This window comes from Bicyclus anynana, chromosome 18 (assembly GCF_947172395.1).
Source record: "Bicyclus anynana chromosome 18, ilBicAnyn1.1, whole genome shotgun sequence".
Lineage (NCBI taxonomy): Eukaryota > Metazoa > Arthropoda > Insecta > Lepidoptera > Nymphalidae > Bicyclus > Bicyclus anynana.
This window is the reverse complement of record NC_069100.1, coordinates 8,124,669-8,141,788: the sequence shown is the minus strand read 5'-3', so window position 1 is coordinate 8,141,788 and position 17,120 is coordinate 8,124,669. Positions and strand designations below refer to the sequence as shown.

Below are 17,120 nucleotides of genomic sequence, written 5' to 3'. Positions count from 1 at the left end.
ATACAAACATATAGATGTTATAGTACCTGCCTACTTGTCTGGTACAAGGCATAAGCGATTTATTTTAAGTTTTTACCTACTGGACAATGTTGGCTTCTGCAGCATCTATCAGTAGGTACTCTCTCTTGAAACTCGAAAACTACTAAATGTATTTTCAAACAGATTTCAGCAATATACAGAATGATTTGTAAGGAAGGTTTAAGTATATAATTTGTTAAGGTTATATTGTGTAAATTGGTTCGAATTATTATGACGAAAAGTAGCGGACGCCCGCGACTATGTCCGCGTGGAATTAAGTTTATCACAAATCCCTCGGGAACCATGGATTTTTCCGGGATAAAATCCATGCTATACTATATCTCAAAACCAAATTTCAGCTAATTCGCTTTAGCAGTCGTGGCGTGAAAGAGTAACAAACATTCATACCATCAAAATCATCAGTTCTCGCAAATCTCGGGAAACCATGGATTATAAGTAGCAGTAATTTCCATTCCAAATTTCAGCCAAATCGCTTCAGTAATAGCGGCGTTAAGGAGTAACAAACATCCAAACATACAAACTTTCGCGTTTATAATATTAGTAGGATAGGATTATTTTAAGTGTCAGAAAGAAGTAGTCCTTTTAATTAAATCTGTTTTTTTTAATTAGAAAAATTAAAGAATAAAGGGCACTTATTCTTTAACTTAAGACACACAATAATTATAAGTCGAACACAATCGACTAGTATTAGCGACCTTGCTCTACATGGTTCAATACCGGAGCACTGTGTTATGGGGAGGTATATTCAATGGTGCGATGATAGCATTTGACGGCACGAATAATTACGTGTACCTCCTTGCTTCGGTTAATCCAAACCAGAGGTTCCCAAACTTTTTTTTCGTAGACCACTTTCTAATTTAACTGGTTCCGGTGGACCCCCTGCTAAAGGGGAATGATTTACGGCCCATACAACGCCGGATAATGGAACCCAGGTATGCCCCCGTTTAAAAGTATATGGAAATGTTAATATGATCTAGTTAAATAATTGGCTTAGTAAAAGTAGGTATGTTTCTTAAAGAAAAATATTTTTTTTATCACTCTTCTAGGGCAAATTGTTCGCCGGTGTACCAAACCAAAGGCCAAGTAACATTTGAAGCTGTAATTTTTTTTTTCTGTTATCAACAAAACTTAACAAAAAAAAAATCTAACAAAGAAATCAATCACGTAAATCCTCGAAAAATAACGTAAAAGTAGGGCTGTATGGTCAACGATCTTAGCTTGTCCCCGTTGTGGACAAATTAAAGACGAATTAAAAATGTCGTAAAACGTTATAGCAAACTATTTTTTTGATATAGTGATGATTTCATTATTAAAGTAGAATTATCAAGATTTTTTTTAGATATAAGTACCTAAAGTGCTGGGTGTAGGGTAGGTCTGGGCCGGGGATGGTCATTCCCCTTTCTATCCAAAACTTGACAAAAGATGTGATTAGAATCCTCTATAGAAATTTTCGTTGCAGCTGAATCAACACCCACCACGAAATAACAATTTTCAAAAAAAAACGTGAGATTTGCATTGATTGTGCTATGAATGGATGACAAAAAATTATATCACCCAACTTTAATTTTTGAATTCTACTAACAGCACAAGGAAGCAATCAATTCACAATTATTTTATTTAGAAAACTCCCTATTCGGTATGAAACCAGATAATTTATCTTGAACCCCAATTTTTGTGTAACATCAACGTAGACCCCTGGGGTTCCATCGACCACTTTGGGAATCGATGATCCAAACTGATGAGTAATTGAGTAGGTTTAAGGCAGCGTGGTACACTTAAAGATCATTTAAATGTTAAAGTAATCTTAATTATTGTTCTTTCGAAAATAGTAATTAGCAAAATAACCGCTTACATCACTCATCATCATTTAGCATATTTTTAATGGTTCACAGTAGGAACATTATAGGAGAAGCTGTTTGAAGCTTCGACTCACTACGCTACTCCATTGTAGGTTGGTGGGGTATAGGTTGACTTCATATATACCGACCCACGACTAATAGAGCCAGATGCTTATTATAGAGCCAGATGCTTATATTACCTAACCATAGCGGACTAGAAACTTTAAGCATAGGTATATGCATTTAAATGATGCAAAACGCAAATACTTTATGGAAAACCGATTGAGTATCCGGTGGACATAGCAATTTCAGATAAACGAAAAAACCCCAATAGCTCAACGGTAAAGGACTTTCATCACCCGACCCCCGCCTGCTGAACTATAATATTATCGTACCCTAACAATGACGGGTCTAAGCACCATACTCCATAGTTTTTATTTCAAACCCTCATCATCTGTACCCAAGTATGCCTGTTAGCCATAGACGCAGTTATAAAGCAACTGCTTTTAGATTAACTAGATTAGTATTGCTCAATTTGAGCATCTTCGGACGAGAGATGGAGAAACCTATAATCTCTAAGTATAAATCAAGGTGATTTTCATCGCTATGCATAATATGGGAACTTGCTTAAGAAGTAGGGTGACCAAGGTTCATAAGAAACCGCATTTTCCTAAGATAAAAAGTTTCTACAACGAAAATTTATTTTGACGGGATAGGTTAAACAAACGGGCAATAATTATGTTATTATATTTAAGAATCCATTGTTTTGGAGTTCGTAATACCTAGTATTTATTATTCGTATTCGTATTTATACCACTTACACTTTGTAATTTACATTTTTTTTTAATTTATAAAAAAAATACCTTCTGAGTGTTAACAGAATCGCTTTCCAAAGCACAAGGGTGTAGCACCACTAACTTCCCAAATCCACGCTGTTACAGATTTTTTTTTTTTTTTTTAAAAAGAGCTCATATCCCGACCGATGGATTCGAATTCAGGATATCATGATTCAAAACTATATCGTACCACAATCTATACTTATAATAAATCTATAGAGGTCAATTCTGTACATGAAATATATTTAAAACTAGCGGACGCCCGCGACTTCGTCCGCGTGAAAGTCGTTGTAAACTTTCAACTACCCCTATCCTACCCTACCCCTACCCTACCCTACCACTACCCTACCCCTACCCTACCCTACCACTCCCCTACCCCTACCCTACACTACCCCTACCCAACCCCTACTCTACCCCTACCCTACCCCTACCCTACTGATTAAGGCTGCACTTCTTTATTTATTCCTCCCACCGCGAGTCGCGTCGAGCGCTGCAACCGTTACACAAAAATAATCCTTAAAGTCCTTAAAGCATGAATTGGTATTCATTCACGCGCAATGGCTTAGCGTATTTCATGTATAACTTTGGTGTTTCTTTACCGATTTTTATGATTCTTTTTTTTATTGAATAGGTAATAATGTTAACTTTCTTATTAGGGATAAGTGATGAGTGTTATAAACATAAGGGTAAACAAATATAATCAGAAAGCTCCGAACTGCTAAGCTATCGGGAGTTACACGTGTTATTGTGAGTCAACCATAAAAGATAGACATATATATGCTGTTGTGTTTTTATAGATAATTTTAAGGAGAACATTTCCGTCATACATGATTTCTATGTAGCTTTAACCATTAAGGCTGTACACGCGACGTAAGCTTAAAAAATTGAGTAACTTCTCCCGTTTTCTCAACATTTCTCTTCACTGCTCTGCTCCTATTGATCGTAGCGTAATGAAAAGTATACTTTAACCTGCCCAGGAGTATGTTGAATAATTGTACCAAGTTTCGTTAAAATCCGTCCAGTAGTTTTTGTTTCTATAAAGAACATACAGACAGACAGACAGACAGACAGACAGACAGACAGACAGACAGACAAAAATTTTACTGATTGCATTTTTGGCATCAGTATCGATCACTAATCACCCCCTGATAGTTATTTTGGAAATATATTTCATGTACAGAATTGACCTCTCTACAGATTTATTATAAGTATAGAAGATAATTGGCAAAAATGCAATCAGTAAAATTTTTGTCTGTCTATATGTTCGTTATAGAAATAAAAACTACTCAACGGATTTTAACGAAACTTGGTACAATTATTTTTCACTAGCGGATGCCTGCGACTTCGTCCGCGTGGAATTCAGTTTTTCAGAAATCCCGCGGGAACCATGGATTTTTTCGGGATGAAAAGTAACCTATGTTTTAATTCAGAGAGAAATCTATTTCCATTCCAAATGTCAGCCAAATTGTTTCAGTAGCCGCAGCGTAAAAGAGGAACAAACATACTTACACACAAACTTTCGCTTTTATAATATTAGTGTGATAGTGTGATACTCGTGGGCGTTATAGTACACTTTCATCACGCTACGATCGATAGGAGCAGAGCAGTGAAGGGAAACGTTGGGAAAACGGGAGAAGTTACTCCATTATAGGTACTTACTACTGTAAGGGCTGGATCAAAGAGGTCTAAGGGCGGACGAAGTCGCGGGCTGCCACTAGTATACCATATAGGCTTACCACTGTATCTACATAATAGTTGGCGAAACTCACATAAACACGATGGACAAGTCTATAACAGTCATAATTCATGGTATTCCTACAAAAGAAGCGTTAATAATGGCAGTGTGCTAATACAGTCTTCCGCGAAACGTTTAATTACATGCAATGTGTGAAAATACTTGCTTTGTGTGACTATGACCCCACACGGGAGCTAGGCCTGTTTCACCATCACCAGGCTACTAAATGGTGGACTTGGATTTGTCATTGGACATTGAGTAGATTACCTATTTAGCTTTTAGTGCGCTTAGGACTTACACTATAACAAGTCAATAATTAAAAAAATTCGACTGCCTAACTTGCTTGCATCTAGTCTTCCGCCTCGCGTATTTTGTATAGCGATTAAAAATAACGTTCTTCTAATTGTAGGTTTTTTTAAATATGGTAAGTAGGTACCATTTTGAAATCTTCTTGATGAGCCCTTCACTTTGATGCCCATTTACCTACTTACCTACCGAGTCTATAGCGTCTCATAGTTGTCATGTTGTTTTTTTTTAACTTCACCTATTCGTCCTAAGAACACTTGGGTTATTAAGACAAATCTAACGATAACTTAATTACGTGAATCCGTTAATTTTTGGAAGATATGAGGTAATAAATAATGTTACATTTACATACATACCTACCTACAAGATACGCGCGAAAAACATAACCCTTCCCTTTTTGCTGTCGGGTAAAAACTACTATAATACACATTTATAGCAAAAAAAATACGCAATGCAATTACATTAGAAACCGACCAATCAGAATCGTCCAAATCATTATTGACTCATCATTAGCACGTGCGCAGGTAGCCGTTTATCGATAATTAGGGTGCGCAGGTAGGCGCGCTGCACATTCCTATCTTTTTTGACTTTTATGACCGGACGACTCAGATGATAACGCGCATACTATAAGCTTAGTCTTGGTACTATTATAGCTACCTACTTGTACATATGTTATCTGTGGCTACGTTACCGACAGTAGGTATTTAATACCTTTGTACGTTACACTAAGTAATTCGAATGTACAAAATACTTCTGAAGCCGTTGCACATTACGACCACATGGTCACACCACAGTCGTTCATTCGCCATCTTGTGTCGAACGGTAACTTTTATAATTACCCAATGGCGTAGCTACCAAGGGGCTAGGCTAGTGGCCACAGTAAAAGGCGTTGCAGGGCCCCGGGACCTTCAATCTAAGGGGACCCTTGAATCCTTTCCAGACTATCACGATCGAACTGAACTTCGATTTCTATATGAATAAGTATCTACCTACATAGGTACCTATTTAATTTTTTTACTTGATAAAAATCAGTTTTTATAGTAGATAGTGGTATATTTCTTTACTATGGTAGTGTAGGTAGTGGGGTCCCATATTTTTATTTGCTCTGGGTTACCAAACTACGCCACTGTAAGTACCTACCTCATCATCATCATTTCAACCAATATTCGGCTGACTGCTGAGCTCAAGTCTCCTCTCTGAATGAGAGGGGTTAGGCCATCCACCACGCTGGCCCAATGCGGATTAGCAGACTTCACACACGCAGAGAATTAAGAAAATTCTCCGGTGTGCAGGTTTCCTCACGATGTTTTTCCTTCACCGTTTGAGACTCGTAATATTTAATTTCTTAAAATGCACACTGAAAAGTTGGTGGTTCATGCCCCGGACCGAATTAGAACCCACGCCTTCCGGAATCGGAGACAGAGGTCATATCCATTGGGCTATCACGGCTGTAAATCGTAAGTACAATACCTACCCCAATAATATATCATTGACTTACCCAGTTACCCCTATAATCATTTTTTTCTATGCTTTACTAATTTGAGCTATTTATTGTTGAAACTTTGTTCAATACAAAAACATATCCATGTTAAATACGAGAAACACGTTGATGATTCAAAACTTTAATCAAAAAAAAACAAAGTTGTAAATTGTAATCGTTAGTTCACAAATGTTTATTTATAGGAATTTAACGCCACCTAGTATCGAATAGCCTAACTATAATACACACGTGCCGTCGGTGTTTGTAAACAAAGCGGCATTTCTTTGTTACACTCAGGGCTGCCAAAAGTTCACAAGTTGAGTTGTAAAAAGTGATAGAGACAAGAACAGATATCTTTCTTGGAGTTTTGACGAATTCTCTGGTGCATTTGTACTGTAAACGATAACATTACAGCCTTGCAGCGGAGAAGAGTCCATACTCTATAGACGTCGATACCCGCCGGATTACCTTTTAAAAATCCATACATACGGATTAATTATTGTAATGAATGAGCGCAAACTAGCCGTGCGTATGAAAAATGAAGAGACAAATCGTTTTGTACGAGTCCTGTGCTAGCCACAAACTGTCAATTATTCTCACGTTTTTGTAGTACCCACGACTATAATTGATCGTGTGTTGGTCATTGCGTACAATGAACATGACTTGTCTAGTATGCCGCGTGGGTAGTGCCGTTTGCTTTTTAGAAACGCGAGAATAATTGACCGTCAATGGCGAGGAACATCAACAACGATGAAAACCCATCTAGGGTCTTGCGGTGCGATGGGTGAAGGTAGTACGTAAAGTACCATACTTTCCACTGATAGTGGAGGCTTTAAAGTTTCATCAGAAGTGGTGAATCTGTGCCAATCAGTCTACTTGGCAATCCAAAGCAGCCAACTGGTATTTTGCCGAGCCGTCAAAAAGATGATGTTTATAATTGGAATGTTCGTTCGATTTACAGCTCGGAACGGCTTGATTATTCCGGCAATCTTAGCTATCAGAGAATGATGATATGCATATTATATCAGACTGGTGAGAGGCTTCGGCCATGGCTAGTTATTACCCTACCGGCAAAGGCGTACCGCCAAGCGATTTAGCATTCCGATACGATGTCGTGTAGACACCGAAAGAGGTTGGGAATTTCATGCTCCTCCTAACAAGTTTCATGCCCGCTTTCATCTTAGATTACATCATCACATACCATCAGGTGAGATCGTAGTCAAGGGCTAGCCTGTAAAGAATAAAAAAGCATCATCATCAATATCACATCAGTCGATGGATGTTAACTGTAGGACATAGGCCTTTTGTAGTGACTTCCATATATTCGGTTCTGACTAAACCTCATCAGGAGGTTCAGAGGACTGCTAACACTAGAAACTTCACACTAGAAACACAGTGTTGGTTAAAACCAACAAAAAAAATCAGCATAATGGGACCCCATCGTCAAGCCTTGGTTTTCCTATCATTTACAAAGTGATGGACTTTATAAATGACAGGTAAACCGAGACTTTTATACCTTGTGCTTTTGAAAAATGAGGAACCAAACCGCTTATCTTATGCCTAGCAGTCCTATGATAGAACAGTAAAAGGCGAGCGAGTATAAGCAGATGCACACTCGGCGAGGCACCTTTAGGTATATCCGCTACTGACGATCAAAACGTCATGATGGCAAGCACATCGCGACCAACATACGAACAGTTTTATCGGCTGTCAAGCCGATAGCGCTGCAGGCATGTGAGATTACTTGTTCGTCAGCGACTGACATTAGTTTAAAGTTGGTTAACACTCCGTTGTCTTGCTCGGCGATCCAGCGAATCCAACGCAATCTGATACCTGGTAGAGCCAATAAGTTTAAGACAATATGTTCAGGTTTTCTTTTAAGAATTTCTAACCCAGCTGCCATTCTATAGTCACACAACTTCCCTCCTTACTTTCCTCGCTACTTCTCATGCCACTCGACTCGGGTAGTGTCTCGCTGCGGCATAACACAAGTGATCCTTAATTTGCTCATAACGTAGACTAGACACCAGGAAATTCAGTGGAAGTAAACTACAGATCTTCTGAGCGAGAATCAATGAGTTTTATTAGAGAATCATCAATTCAGTAAAATAATAACAGTAAAACAAGCAAATTATTTAATTTTTTTGTATGCAATTTGTAGATTTGGCAGCCCTGACGGTGGGTTTCTTTTGATCTCGCCGAAAGATCGCTCGAAAAGCAATGAAAAAATTTAGTTTTGCAGAAACTTTTGAAGGGTAAAGAGCTCTCAATGATTGACTTCAAGTATAGAAAAGTTATAGAAAATGTAAGTTTTTCTTTTGTTATTATTTTAAGAAAATGTTATCGTAGAATTTTCAAGCTTGTTACAACCTTAACAAAGCAAAACGACATACTCAAAATATCAGTTATGTTGGGAAAAATATCAAAGTAAACTTTTTTTTTACTGATTGCTTTGTATCGTGGGTAACCAGTAGCATGCACTTCATAGATACAATAATGCACTGCCTAGTGTTTACCCTATGGACAAAAAAACTTAAACCTGTGTTGGAGAAGGAATTTTATATTTTATACAATTTGTATGTTTAGTGCCTACCCTACTCAAAAGCGATAGCCTTGTGCACGCCCTTTCTGTAAGGTAAAGCTTAAAGCTTTACTGTTCTGTGGGGGACCTACTCAAGTCTCCCAAACTGCTAATCTCACATGCTTCTGAGTTTTTGTCTATCCTGCAGATTGACCAACGAGACTCCAGCGAAAGACAAATTGCGAAATTATTTTTGCATCAATTTTATTTAATTTTTGACGAATATTTTAAAAGTAGCGCCCTTACCATGAAAAATAATAGATTAACAGTGAACAACTTAACTTCTTCACATATTGAAAAATACATTGACAAGTGAAACATTGTTCGTAATCCGAATATTACACAAAATATGTAAAATAAGACACTGATTTTTCGACAATTAAATAGACAAAACAAAAAGATTATTTTGAAACAAAATTATTAAAGTGACTCATTTGGGCGTGGTCACTAAAATTCATTTCCTCTACACAATTCATTTCCGCTACACAATTCTATGAAAAATGGCTAAGGCTATCATCTTAATAAGATCAAAACAAACTCAATAAAACTAAAAGTAATGTTTTAATTAATATTTTAGAACAAAATGTTTCCAACGAAGAACGCGAGTGAATACATAGGTGAAGCAAGCTGGTTCTCTCCACAAAATGGAATGGGTATGTTTTGTTTACATGTCATTTGTTTTTTTTTTTTCCTATTTTCAAAAAAAATCGCATTACTACGAGGTAATACGATATAGCTTTACTACATACTCATAATAATACGATATCGCTATAGTAATGTATAAAATTATTTACATTAGTCAGCTTGATTGAGGCGAATACGCTAGCAAAAGGTCAAGCAATAATAAAGGCTTCTATCTGGATGGGTGACCATATTAGGACTCACTTTTCTTCGCGAAATGAACTTGAACCTTTAATGATCGTGTTCTATACTTACTAATATTTAAAAAAGTAAAAAGGTAGTTTGTGAGATTGTAGAGGATAATCTTTGGATCTACTGAACTGATAGAGACATTCTTTTACTGATAGAAAGCTACGTTATTTGTGAGTGTCAAACACTATTTCATGCCCATATTCACAGGAGAATGGGAACTACGCAGGTAAAACCGCGGGGCGTTTGTTAGTAGGTGAATAATAGTAAATAATGATCTGTGACACATCCAAGTGGGGTGGTGGGTATAAACTCAATATCAGATAATCTATAGTTTGACGCCTCTGGCGCAGTTGTTTAAGAGCTGCTTTATAAATGGGAGGATCTGGGTTTGATTCTGATTTTACTAAATTGACCAATTAGAACCAAGTTTTTTGTATTAGCTCATATATCTACTTGAAATAATTAAAATTTAGATTTTTTAAAGGGTTGGACACCACTGTCATACAATTATAATCCCACAGACAAAAAAATATTATAAGTTGTCTATTGAAAATTGAAATATACATATACATATATATTGTATTACACTTAGCTGTTTGTTGTGATGTTCTTGTTATTTACAAATTGTTCCTTAATTAATAGACTGCACTGTTTCCTCCAAATAGGTAACCTGAATTATATTATTTGTTATTACAACTTTCAGATGCAGATTTATTCCTTGCCTATAATTCTCCTTTTCCAATAGCTCATAGATATTCCAGTTCCACAGATTCCACATCACCGGAATCCTATTTCAATACACCAATCCAGCTGACTCAATCTACACAGTATAGCCCTTGGTCTGACACTCAGTCAAATGATAGCAAACTTGGCTACCGGATGGTATATGATTCTTTGACCCAAAATAATTTGTTTGAGTCTTCGAATTCTGACAATAATGCAATAAGATTTAACAATAACAGAAATTTTTCATACTTTGGCCATCAACAATATGTCAATAGCCCTACAAAGCAATATCCAGTTTTTGATTCTCAAAATTATGATCAAAATCAGATTTGCAATACTCCAGTGAAAGTAAGAGCTATTGTTGGTAGAAAAGTTTTTGAATCTGACAACACTGAGATAAAATCTGAAAATATTGATTACTGTATACGGCAACCAAAGGGACAAGAAACTAATCATACACAGTATGAACTATTCCCATCTAGTGAACATAATTTTGGGTGTACCCAAAAAGAATCTCCAGATCTATCGACAAATTGTATGTTTTCCCCGTCACCCATGATGCCATCACCAAATTTGTCTCAAAATGAATCATTCCCATACAGTGAACATGGGTGTACACCCAAAAAAAAATCTACAGACCTATCAACAAACAGTATGTTTTCACTATCACCCTTATCAAATTTTTCACAAAACACTTCACAATTGTCAGGCATGTTTCATGCAGAACAAACGCCATCTACAAGTAGATTCCAATATACTGAAAATCTATCACCAAAGTACGCAAATCCAGTTCAATACAATGACATGCTATTGTTTAACAGTTTTAATAATATTTCTTATGACAATAGTGACAATAAGTCAGTGACATCAAATTCTACCTTTTATTCTGGATTCAAAACTCCCTATAAACCTTCCCTTCGTAGAGCATCATCTACATCAAGCCAGGCGGGTATGCCACTCTGCACATTTTGTCGCAAGAATGGTGAATCATCATCAGTCTATTTGGACCACTGTGTTAAAGAAAAGATTGGTAACAAATACAAAGTCACTTGTCCAATATTGAGGGCACTTGTGTGCCAGACATGCGGAGCTTCTGGAGACAATGCTCACACAATGTAAGTTGTTTTTTTTTAATTTGCTTTATAAGAACTACAACATTATTTAAAAACTATACATCTTTCTTCTATGTACAATCATTATTTATTCTTAAATTTATAAAAATTATTCTTGACATTATAATATTATTATATAGATATTAGAGCCGTGATAGCCCAGTGCATATGACCTCTGCCTCCGATTCCGGAGGGTGTGGGTTCGAATCCGGTCCAGGGCATGCACTCTCTTATGTTTATAACACTCATCACTCATCCCTAACTAAAAAAGGTAACATTACTACCTATTCAATAAAAAAAGAATCATAAAAATCGGTAAAGAAACACCAAAGTTATACAAGAAATACGCTAAGCCATCGCGCGTGCATACTAATTCATGCTATATGGATTATTTTTGTGTAACGGGGGGGGGGAATAAATAAAGTGCAGCCTTAATGAGTAGGGTAGTGTAGGGTAGGGGTAGGGCAGGGGTATGGTAGGGTAGGGGTAGGGGTAGTTGAAAGTTTACAACGACTTTCACGCGGACGAAGTCGCGGGCGTCCGCTAGTCATGAATAATATTCTCCATACCCCTTTTTCCTCTAGTATTAAATGGTAAGCTGTATATATGTGTGTATCACATCACATCACACTATCACACTAATGTATTGCTACCATGGCATGTCTATATTTTAATGTAAATTTTTGTTTGTTTGTTTTTAAAGAAATTAAAAAAAAAATGTTGTTTTCAGAACTTACTGCCCTGTGCTGCGTAAGACTAATAACGGAAAGCCCCTACAATCAACTACTGTAACATTGAAAAGCACAAGACTTAAGAGTGATGGTACAAAACGTAACAAATAGTATGTACACACCTTTATGAGATAATAAACTGCTATAATGTTGAAAAAAAAGGTTCGAAAAATATTGTTATTATTTCGTAAATATAATCAAGAATTTGTAGTAGTAGTACCTACCAGGGGCGTGCACAGGGTTTTTAACTAGGGTATGCACTATAGTGTATTGTATATACCCTAGATGAGATAGAAAATTTTCTATCACAATAAAGGTTCGTAATGAGTACTCAGGGTAGGTGGGGCATTTTTTGCATTTATGGTGTGCACGCCACTGGTAGCTACCCAGTGTATTGTGTGCTAATGTATCAACATCGTTGAATAAAAAAAGATTTATTTCTGTATTTGAGACTTGTATTTTTTAAACTACTGACATTTCTGAATTTTTTTTCATTTATATCTGGTGTTTTATTGTATAAAATATTCTCTATAGGTTTTAAGTTAAATATTATTGTTCATGTTAATTATTGCACACATGCCTGTATTATGTACTATATATATATAGCCTGTTGCATAATAATGTAATAATGTTTTCATAACTGATGATTTTCGATGATGTCTTTATGTATGGAGTTAGACAAAGACAGATAGAGGGGATCGAGGCTCACACTATCAAGTTATAAAAATATCGTTTAGATATATTTTTAAAATCCTGTATTGAGGGCGCCACAAGTATTTGAAGCCGTTAGTGGGATAAAATATTAGTTCCTTTTTTCCGCAACATGATGTTATTTTTGTTAAGTTTGTAAGAAAATGTTTTTATTCCAAGAGGTTTCATTCTAGTGTGTGGCCAGGCCATTAAATATTAATACTAAATAAAAAAAACACTTAGTGCCATTAAAATGTTTTTAATGTTAACAAAAAATAATAAGTATTAATTTTTTCGTTGTAAATAGATGACAAATTGACAAAGTTATTGCGATAAGAAATTTTTACTTTTCTATTTGACAAATTAATATTGACAAAAAATGGAAATAACGATAAAAATAATAATAGGGATGATGACAGTTTTTTAAATTGTATATAAATTAAGAGTATACTAATAGTAAAGCAATTTTGTAAAAGGAACAGGGTATCTGCGATCATTACTTATGGAGCTACAGGGATTTAAAGAGTCAGATTTGCGGCGCTGCCGCGGATCCCTGAAAAACGCCCCATACAAAATGGCTCGAAAAAATGACGTCATATGCAATGTAATGATCGTTAGATTTGTATGCGCGTTCAAACAAAATTACTAATATCTTTGTTATTTGTGCGTTTATCTTTATAGTTCATTTATTAAAAAATGTCACGTTTAATGTAAGGAAGCTAAAACTGTATGAATTTTCATCTAATTACGATAAAAAAAATTTAATAGTTTTCGAAATTTTATAATTTGATTTATTTTGCAAATATCCAGACAATCTTTGCTTTTTATGTATAAATTAGTTAACATTGATCCTATTTACCCGAATGTATCATAAAAATCAATATATTCAAACCTAGTCATCATCCCCATTGTCATTTAATTATTGACATCCTTTAATGATCGTAATTTAATCTGTTAGTAGGTATTATGTTTAAGTCCGTGAATGAGTAAGAGTATGTTATTATGAATGACTTTACATAATTTTATCATTAGTATATTTTATATTGTTGTATTATTAACTTTCATCATTTACTTTACATTTTGACTACTTATTAAAAAAAATCATAGCAATTACAAAGATAAAACGGAAAAATCAAGATAATGAAAGACATGGATGGCCAATATTTTTTATTTTGACACAAAAAATGCTCTAATTTTAAGTTTAGTTTAGGCTGTCTGTTTTAAGTAATCAAGGATTTGTAGCAAGGTTTAAGTTAAGTTAAGTGTGTTACCCCAGCCTCATGACTACTTGTTTTACATTTTGACTTTTGACTAATTGATGTTACAATCTGTTTTTTTTAAATTACTATCACAAGAATTCATTGATAAAACATTTTTTTTAATAGAAGAAAGCTTCCTAAGCATATTAATATATATATATATATATATATATATATAAAAGACTGAAAAATTTACAAGAAATTACGTACAAAATAATGAGTAAAAACCAAGACTGTACCTATAATTATTGTGATCTCTCGCAGACTTAATTTAGGCTATGTGAAATATGATCTTTATTGTTTTTTTACTATAATTTTAAAGTACCTAGGTAATGAGGTTGTTTTTTTTTTCAGAGGTTTCTTTTTATTTTTGAAGTTATGATGACTAAGGTCATGGAAAAGGAATCTTTTCAATTCGTTAGGTTAATTTTAATGTCGATGTTTTGTTACTTTACGACTTGATTGAAAAGATAGTTATTGTACTTCAGAATTTTTTTTTTTTTTTTATTATGTATAAGCAAGCGCTTAGCTGCAATCACGCCTGATGGTAAGCAGTGATGCAGCCTATGGTGGAACGCGCTTGCCTAGAAGATGCCTATTCACTCTTGACTTGAAGGTACCCATGTTGTAGGAGGTGGGGAAAACGGAAGCTGGAAGAGCATTCCACATCTTTGCAGTGCGTATAAGAAACGAGGAACTAAACCGCTTAGTACGGGTCCGAGAAAGCATTTAATGTGACATACCTTGATGTAGACACACCTTTATGATTGAATTATCAGTGTTGTCATATGCTAAAAATAACGTGTTAACATAATATGTAGGTACGTATGTTGATTGTTGATATTGAATATGAGATTTTGATGTAATTCAAAATTTTCTGTGAAATATGTGTAAAAATTATGTTGATATAATATGCTACCCAACTGTGTTGTACAATTTTTTTAAGCATATTGCTTAGATGTCATACAGGGTTCTCTGTATCTGGTATGGACTAGGCACATAGCTACCATTTGATCAGCTTAAAGTTTATTAATTAAATTAAACAAAATGGCAATTTAACAGTTGATTTTTTTATCAACACTACAAAAAGTAGGTATTGATTTGTATTTAAAAATTTAACATTTATGGTATAATTATTTGCTTCGAATTTTTAAGAATTGAGTTTATTTTTTAAGTCAATTTTATGATTTAAAAAATTAGTATCATATTAGTAATTTAAAAATATTAATTTCAAATAAATGTATGTACTTGTTACATACATTTATATTTATATTCCTATGTAAATACATTTTTTTATGTACTGTACTTTGGTACTCCCTAAGTTTTAACCTCTCACGAATTTCTATGGTACCTTGGTATCTATGTACTTCCTACTTAGATATTCTTAAAAAAAGCATGTGGTTTCTAATTGTGTATATCTAGGTACCAATAAATTGCTATTAGAAAATAGTACCAACACTACACGAAAAAAACATTTTCTATTGAAAAAAAAAATTATGAAAATTGCATTTTATTCGCGTAGGTAGGTACGAGTACCAACTAATAGTTAGTACTGATTGTATTTTGATCTCGGGATAAAGTTAATAATTTGAGATTTTTAAGTTGTGTGTTTTTGATATTAAAATTTTATTAATTTTTATCTATTTGTTTCATTTTCTGATGAATGTATTTGAACTTGTAAAGGACAACCCTGGCAATAAATGCTTGGACTACTTAGTACGGTTATATAAACCAGTACGTCCTACATTAGAAATATTACGTACTTGCTTAGATTACGTGAGTACAGATATAGGGTAAATATTGTACTTGGGCCTAATTGTCTAACGCAAACGATTGAATTTGACAATTGAAATCGTACGTTTTTACTTGTCAAACGGCTATTTCGGATTGTGTAAGCCAATGGAAAGCCATCGGTTGGGCATAGTTTGTTCATTACGATTAGATCGTTATTTTTATACGAAGAGTGAATGATTTGTTAAGATTTGACAGTTATTTGCGATTGTCTTCGAATTGTGTAAAGTTTTATGGTCATGGCTTATGTCAAAAACTTACGATGGGTCTTGAGTCACCTTTGATCGTAAAACGGACAAATTGTGGATGTCCAAAATTCCAAAATAATAATTTATATTTTGTTAAATATCTAAAATTAATATTTTTTTCCATTCTAAATCTCTCAATTCAGTCTCCCCGTCCACAGTTAGCATTTTTAGGACGAAACTTTGCGAAGTGTTTTGTTTGTAAACAATGAACTCTGTTAAAAAGAGTAATAAATAATATATTCTTTGCAATGAACCTATAAAGTCAAAACAATGAAGTTAATTGAGTGCTATTAATCGATTTATATAGGATGCTGAGACTTGGACTCTGAGAGAAAGTGAGAAAAAGAATATACACGCTCTAGAAATATGTTGAAGAAGAATGCTTGAATATCCTGGACACAGTCTCACTCCTCCAAGAACTGGGGATCAAACAGCATCTTTCTTCCAGCATCCAATGCCTTCTTACACACACTTTCTTTGGACGTACCAGAGAAAGAGACGATAAGTCCATAGAGCGACATAAACTCAATACCTACGATATTTAATACCATACCATGTTTTAGATTTCTGCGACATCTTGCATGTTGTTGTATCCAATGTGTTGGGATCTGTGTTCCAGGGCTTATGTGTGTGGTTTAGTTAAGTTTGCTGGTTATTAAGCAAAAAGGAATCGAATTTCATTTTTAAAATTATGATTATGGCGAACGAACTCTTTCGTCATCGCTCATAGGTACATTTACATTTTCCATTGGTGCATGCCCACCCTAGGAATCCTAGGATTCTGAGCTAATAATAATAATAATAATAATAATAAGCTTTATTTTCCCATTTAACTTAACAATACTTAACAATATCTTAAAACTATTCTAACTAAT

At 34.8% G+C, this 17,120-nt stretch overlaps 1 protein-coding gene across 1 annotated transcript; it reads left to right on the top strand.

Annotated features, from left to right (window-relative positions):
• Positions 1 to 9,332: 9,332 nt before the first annotated feature.
• LOC112048276 (uncharacterized) lies at positions 9,333 to 16,911 on the top strand. The gene is made up of 3 exons (XM_024085756.2): positions 9,333 to 9,468; positions 10,392 to 11,529; positions 12,257 to 16,911. The coding sequence occupies exons 1-3, from the start codon at positions 9,399 to 9,401 to the stop codon at positions 12,366 to 12,368; spliced, it is 1,320 nt and encodes a 439-aa protein (XP_023941524.2). The 5' UTR covers positions 9,333 to 9,398; the 3' UTR covers positions 12,369 to 16,911.
• Positions 16,912 to 17,120: the final 209 nt, after the last annotated feature.

Coding starts and splice junctions, on each gene's coding strand:
- LOC112048276 (XM_024085756.2), top strand. CDS start 9,399: ATGTTTCCAACGAAGAACGCGAGTGAATACATAGGTGAAGCAAGCTGG. Junction 9,469..10,391: donor CTCTCCACAAAATGGAATGG/GTATGTTTTGTT, acceptor TACAACTTTCAG/ATGCAGATTTATTCCTTGCC. Junction 11,530..12,256: donor GGAGACAATGCTCACACAAT/GTAAGTTGTTTT, acceptor TGTTGTTTTCAG/AACTTACTGCCCTGTGCTGC.